Here is a 7,438-nt window from a genome sequence, read left to right on the forward strand (position 1 = left end):
GGCTCACTGTGCTCCATGTCTTCCACTTCACCAGCACACACAAATCTGTCCCCCGTACAATATTCCCAAACACATGATCATGTACCAAATTGCATGTTTCCCAGGCTACAAATCAAGGCAGAGTGTGAATTCTCTGGAGACAGAGTAAACTTGGACCACCAGATGGTGACTTGGGCACATTGTTTGGCCCTCTGTAGTTTGGCTTTTTTCTCTAGGATTTGGGGATGATAGAAGAGTATCTACCTCAATGTGGTTTTGTGAAAATTGTGACTTAATGCACATTGAGGTGTTAAAAATAGTATCCTGCACTTAACGAATATCCAATAAATACGAGCTGTTATTGGGTATGGTGGTTGTATTGCCTCTGAAATATCTTTCCATATATGGCCATACCACCCTGGACACATCTGATCTTGTCTGAAATATCCACTTTTCACAAAGTGGAAGAATGTTGTGTGGAGAATGACTTGATAAAGACTGGGGGAATTTGGGCCAGAGAAGAGTGTTGCATAGTGGATAAAGCCACCACCTTTGACACTAGCATCCTGTATGGTGCTGATTGGAGTACTCCATTTCTGATCCAACTGTCTGCTAATGGCTTTAAAAAGCAGCAGAAGATAGACCAAAAGTCTGTGCCCTTGCCGCCCACGTGGGACACCTGGGTGAAGCACCTGGCTTCAGCCTGGGCTAACCCATTGCTGTTGTCATCTGGGTAGTGAACCAGCAGATGGAAGATACTCTCTCTCTCTCTTTTCTCTCTCTCTCTCTCTCTCTTTCTCTCCCTCCCTCTCTCTGTAACTCTGACATTCAAGTAAATAAATAAATCTTTAAAAAAAATATTACGGGAGACTAATGGGGGAACCAAGCCAATAAATTCCTATTGTGAGTCACTGAGCATCCCTCCCCGACCTCACACATAACCAGTCACCTTGATTTAGGTTTGGGATGTTGGAAATATTCCATGTTGGTTATGTAATACTTTTAGGATAAAGCTGGTGAATTAGAACCTGGGAGTAAATTAACCTTACATCATGCTCAACAAATAACACCACTTTAATTCTTATCTAAGATTATTCTAGTTCCAGTTCCAGAGATCCTTAGCAGTTTCTATTAGCCTGAGAAACAAGATTAGTCATAAAAAACGTCAGTACTTCAGGGATTGTTGAAGCAGCAGGTGGGTAAGTGACTATGTTTGGATAACAGGTTCAGATTTTTGCTTATTTGCTCTTTGCCACAGGTTAAATAGAAATGCAGCATTTACATCTCATAAATACACAAGCCTTCAGTGTTCTGGTTTGCTTTCCAGATGGGAATTAGTGTGGTGGATTCTGCAGTATCCGGATTAGGAGGTTGCCCTTATGCAAAAGGTGCTTCTGGGAATGTTGCCACTGAGGATTTGGTCTATATGCTTAATGGCCTGGGGCTCAATACAGTAAGTTACTTTAAGATATTTTAATATTCATCCATTTCTTGCAACTGCAAATTGAAATGCTTCTCAGGTTTGACAACCAATTTTGAGGTCAAAGTTTTACAACACTTTTGCTTTTTTGCAAAAATGCACAGTGGGAAAATACAATAAAATTCTTTTGGGGACTTTATAAAGTAACTTATAGCTCAAGCACCAAAAATGTTGCCATTTTGCATTTTATAGCTTTTCATGAACTCCAAAGTACTTTTCAATGTATTATCTGTTTCAATTTCACAAGTTTTATGACGTAGATCTTGTGTCCTTACTGTGTTGATTGTTGAGTTGTTTGTTGTTGTTTTTGTTTTCCTATATGAATATTTTCCTTGGAGGAAACTGAGGTCCTAATTGTCACACAGAGACAACAAGGACTTCTGGAAAAACAAATCCCAGAGCACTTAAAAATGGTCAGGGGAAGAGTGTAGGGCAAGAATGATCTTGGGGACTAGCATTGTGGTGCAGTGGGTTATGTCACTACTTGTGACACCAGCATCCCATATCAGAGTCCCATAGCAGAGCCTCCTGCTAATGCACCTGGGAAGAGAGCAGAGGATACCTCAAGTACTTGGGCCCCTGCCACCTCTGTTTCTGGCTCCTGGCTTCAGCCTGGCCCAGCCCTGGTGATTGTAGCCATTTCAGGGAGTGAACTGGTGAATGGAAGATTCTCTCTCTTTCTGTCTCTCTTGCTTTTTCTCTTCCTTTCTTTGTCACTCTGCCTTTCAAATAAATAAAAAAAAATCTTAAAAGAAGGAATAGTCTGTTTGCAAGTAGCACTGAAAATCACCTGCTGTATAATAACATCCCCCAAAGCCAATACCTTGTTTTGTCAAAAGCTTGATATAACCTATTAAACTATGGTTCAGAAGACTTTTAGGGAAAAATTACCTAAAGTAAGAAGACTGTCCTCAGATGACAAGACATTCAAAATGCTTTCTGAAATGTAAAATCATTATCCGAATTATAAAATAGCTTTATATCCCTCAGGACTTCTCCACCAAACTTTAGATTACTCTCCATTTCTGTAACATTCTAAACTGCACCCCTACTCATACTTTCACCATCACCTGAAATGACCTTATACCACCTACTCCCCTTTACATGAAAAGTGAGGCACATCATTTAGGTCATCTTCTGGTTTCCAGATCTGTCTATTCCTCAGGCCAAATTCTTAGCTTCCTGTCCTTAGTTCTATATCTTTACCTCTGAACTTATCACAAGGTTGTATCATGGTCTTGCTTACAAGATTCTCATAGCAGCACAGAGCAGTTATTATAATTTATTCATCCTCAGTGCCTGTGGCATACAGATGCTCAATAAATATTTATTGTAAGACTGATTTCATTTAGTGTTGAACACCAACAGCTGTTGCCTATAAACACCAAAAGCAATTGCCTATCGTCTCTGGTTAGGAATAAATATTATTTCATTTACAAAGTAGCTTAATTATTTTTCTCATAAGGCCATGGCAGAAACTGAGGAGAAACAGATCCTTTCTTGGAGAGTGTATTGTTAAATTATATCCACTGACAATTGATGCATAATATATGTTAGGTCCTATTCTAGGACTTTGAGATACAAATGCAAGTTAGTCTATTAGTAAGAATTTCACAATTCAAGGAAATTGTTACTTTGAATAGCTGCCACAATTCAATCAATTACCCTAGCTAAGAAACAGAATTGTTTATAATGTCTAATGGATTCACTATGTACCCCAGGCCCAGTAAATTATGAAGAGCCACCAATTTGACTTCTAAAATATTTTGGTTTTAATCCCCTCCTTCCTGTCGTTATTATGACTGCATGAGTGCAGTCTTGTCTCTTTTCTGAATACCCATTCTCCACCTGTCAGCTCACTCCAGACTTACCTTTAAATTCATCCTTATTGGTACCATCAGAGGATTTCATCAGAAATACAAGTATGGGTATACCATGGTCCTGCTTGAATACTCATCAAGTCTTATTTCCTGAAAGGCAAATCTGTGTTCTGCCACAGAATCTGGACTGTTTACATGTTTCCATTATGAAAATCAGAGTCTGCCTTTTCTCCATGTATACCATGTTACTTTTGACCATCCTTCTCCATACATATCACGTGATTTTTTGGTTGTCTTGTGCTGTTTTTCTCTTCCCATGGTACACCACACATCCTCTTTCTCAAGGTCTCCAACTGTCAGTGTAACATGGGCCAGGATTTACCGTCCCTGGCAGAAATGTTTTGCTCCTTTTCCCTGCTCAATGGATTGGTTGACCTTCACATCTGCTTCCATATTCATGTGAGCATATTGCTTTGCCTGACTTTAAACTGTATTGTAAAGTTTACACTTATGATCATATTGTCTATCTGATCATACACTCCCTAAAGGAGAAACCACATTGTACATATTGTACATTAGCCTCTTTTTTTTTTTTTTTTTTTTTGACAGGCAGAGTAGACAGTGAGAGAGACAGAGAGAAAGGTCTTCCTTTGCCATTGGTTCACCCTCCAATGGCCGCCGTTGATGGCATGCTTGCTGATCTGAAGCCAGGAGCCAGGTGCTTATCCTGGTCTCCCCATGGAGTGTAGGGCCCAAGCACTTGGGCCATCCTCCACTGCACTCCCGGGCCACAGCAGAGAGCTGGCCTAGAAGAGGGGCAACCGGGACAGAATCCAGCGACCCGACAGGGACTAGAACCCGGTGTGCCGGCGCTGCAGGCAGAGTATTAGCCTAGTGAGCCACTGCGGCGCCGGCCACATTAGCCTCTTGAAATCCAGAATGCATCACACAGTACATGAGATATATTTAAACACCTAACAAATGCCTTAAGAATAGGTGCAATATTTCATAATGGTATCTTAATGAAATAAAATGGTAGAGGACATAAAAAAATTCTGCTTTGGTACCATATCAACAACTTCAATCACATAATTTTTTTTTCAATCATGTAATTTTTATGAGTGAAATTTTTAGAAAGTGGAGAATGTTAATAACTAAGATCTTTCTATGAACCTTTGATGTAATACAGATGTGGAAGCCATGTGAAGCTAAGTGTTTACAAAGTATCATTGCATTGAGAATGTTAAACTAAGTCTGCCTAACAGTCCATCTAAAATCATTACCATGACAAAAATAAACTTCTTAAATAAAAGCAAATAGTACTCTGAAAATAATTTACAAGTGTCATTTCACAAATTATTCTTATTGATCATTCTGAAAGAGAGAAGTAAATACAAAAAGAACTGTGCTTTAAATGTATTCAGGGAGAAGTAATTTGCTATCCTTAAATGTCTCCTCTTTATAAAAGATAGATTATTATTACAGAAAGTCTCTATGAGTATTTTTCTTTGGCTATTTAAGGAAAAGTTAGAATTCCATAAATATTAAAAAATTACTTCTTAATATCAGGAAAGGCTGAATATATTGAATTTTAAGTCCATATTGTTTCTCATCCGTGTGGAGGGAGGATGTAGGAACTTATGAAATACTCCACAAGGGCAAATTTGTGGCTAATCCTCCTAATTCTCTGACTCCCACTGTGACAGTGAAAGTGCTAGGTGGAGACTTCAGTGTAACCTTTCGTGACACCAAGATCCAGAGATGAGGAGCATGCCCTGAACTTGGCCTTCAGACCCAACTGTGTATCTGTCATCCATGGATTTACCTAAGCCTTTGTTGATCCTATTTATACTTTCAGACAGTACAACCCCACAGGCAAACAAGTTCCAGATGTATATTAAATACTCCTTCATTTTATTTGACTTAAGAACTATTTCTTTCAGTATCATATTAATAATAACATTTCCAAACATAAAAAGCGTGTATATGTATATGTCTGTGTGTATTTTGTTTATGCATTCAGCTTCTATATAATCTCTATGGCCTTATCAAGTTTGTTTATATAATAAAGAAATTTTTCTAACTATTTTCTTATTTATAAACCCCTCAAAGCCATTATCATTTTCATTGTCCTCCACTGATATTTTGTCAATTACTTTCTTATTCCATTATTGTCCTTCCTTGTCTTTAGATTTTAGCCTGAATTGCACTGAGTTATTCAGATATGTCCAGCCTGTATTTTTATAAAAGGGTAAAATTCAAGGTGTATTTTATAAAGCAGACAAATCTAACATGTTGACTATATGATTCATGAAAACAAATGTTGCCCCCAAGTTGATAATGGGTGACATCTTGGTAATTTTAAGTAGTTAATAATATTAATGAAATTTAAAAGAATATGTTTTGTCTTTCTTCTCTCTAATCCCCTTCCTTCCTGTTACCCTCTCTTTTCCTTGCCAGGGTGTGAATCTTTACAAGGTGATGGAAGCTGGTGACTTTATTTGCAAAGCTGTGAATAAAACCACAAACTCTAAAGTAGCACAAGCCCTCTTCAATGCTTGACTGGATTTATTTATGACTTATGGTTGAGAAGATCCCTTTCAGCTAAATATAGTCATCTGAAAATCATTAATGTCAACCTGTTCTGAAATGTGAAGTAATAGACAAGAGTGGGAAAAAAAGAGATGCTTGATAAAAAAAAAAAAAACATTACAATTGGAGAGATTATAAAGTCAACAGAGGGCAGTATCAGTCATCAGGTAAATTGCAAGCTGGAGATAAATAATAAAACTTGTACTCATCTATGTGAATACAGAAGGGAGTCTACTCCTTTGGTCTTATAGAAATGACTTTTAATTTAGTAGACGTGAAAATTGACTTCAGGTTTCCCTAAGTATCAAATACTGTGTTGATTCTTAATCGAAATGGCTTAGCACAGTGTATACATTGTCAGTAGTTTATGAGCTCCTGCACAGTGTGCATAGTGTGTGGCCTCCATATTATGCCTAATGCCTCTGGATCTCAACTTTCCATTTGCCAAGTCAGTTAAGTTATGGACCAACAGCCAAATCTCCATCTGACCCTACATAATTTTTAGCAATAGAATTTTTAATATTTCGAATATGGCTAACATCTGTTAACTATTTCAATGACTTTATCTGGTTCCAAGAGGCTGTGGTCAATGGCAAGATGCCATAATCTGGAAACATATTACAACCTTCCATGTTTGTTACATACACCCAGTTTACTATACTTTCCCTTTTATCAGTTACACTGAAAACCAGCACAGTATCATTCAACTATTGAGAAATTATAAGGTATGACTTTGGTTCTGATGTCTACGTTGCCTTGATGATACTAGGTTAAATATGTACCATAATCTACTTTTGTAATTTTCAAGTCGCTTACAAATTGCTAAAGGAAATATCATTGTGATCCTGACTATGAATATAATTGTTGATTCAGGAAATAAGCTGTCTTCCATTGATTTGACTTATTTTGAATATATCATATGATTTTTGGTTGACTTATTTAATAGTTGTTTTTAAAGTTTAAGTGGTTGATCTTTTGTCTATTATTTTAGAAAGAATTGCCAGAAATAGCAAAAGTTAATATATCAAAGATTGAAAGAGATGACCAGAAGGATCATGTCAAGAAAAAATACTTCTGTAACCTACACAAATGATATGAGGACAGTATTACTACAAGTGGGTCTAAAATGTTAGTTTTATTATCTATGGAGACTTCTACAATAATGTCAACTGATCTTATTTGAATCACTTTGAATTTAAATTGAAATATGAAAGTTAGTATTGTGGATTTCCTAAGAAATGTTCATTAAAACCACTGAAATAAAAAAGAAAATCAAGAAAACAGGAGAATTTCTGATTGCAACTGAATTATCTTTAAAGATATATAGTAGGTGTCAACATTGTGGCATAGATGGTTAAATCACTATTTGCCATGCTGGCATCCCACACCAGAGTGTAGATTTCAGTGTTGGTTCAAGTGCTCAAGTCCTAGCTAAATTCTGCTTTAAATCCAGCTTCCTGCTGATGTGTCTGGGAGGGTAGCAGATGATAGTGCAAGTACTAGGCCCCTGCCACCTGTGTGAGAGACCCAAAACTAGGAGGCTGATTTTGGCCTGGCCCAGCCTTGG

At 37.4% G+C, this 7,438-nt stretch overlaps 1 protein-coding gene across 8 annotated transcripts in view; it reads left to right on the top strand.

The window, feature by feature from the left end:
* The window catches only part of HMGCLL1 (3-hydroxy-3-methylglutaryl-CoA lyase like 1), a 276,884-nt gene extending 269,732 nt beyond the window's left edge, over positions 1–7,152 (top strand). For 6 of the 8 annotated variants that reach the window (XM_070073929.2, XM_070073930.2, XM_002714514.6 and 3 more), the window contains 2 exons: positions 1,307–1,432; positions 5,740–7,152. In XM_070073929.2, coding sequence (XP_069930030.2) covers positions 1,307–1,432; positions 5,740–5,841 — 228 coding nt within the window. In that variant the 3' untranslated portion in view covers positions 5,842–7,152. The remainder of the gene's footprint in view (positions 1–1,306; positions 1,433–5,739) is intronic. The other 2 variants (XM_051854632.3, XM_089333103.1) reach the window with 2 other exon arrangements.
* Positions 7,153–7,438: the final 286 nt, after the last annotated feature.

This window comes from Oryctolagus cuniculus, chromosome 5, assembly GCF_051225735.1.
Source record: "Oryctolagus cuniculus isolate XC-2025 breed Fujian yellow rabbit chromosome 5, ASM5122573v1, whole genome shotgun sequence".
NCBI lineage: Eukaryota > Metazoa > Chordata > Mammalia > Lagomorpha > Leporidae > Oryctolagus > Oryctolagus cuniculus.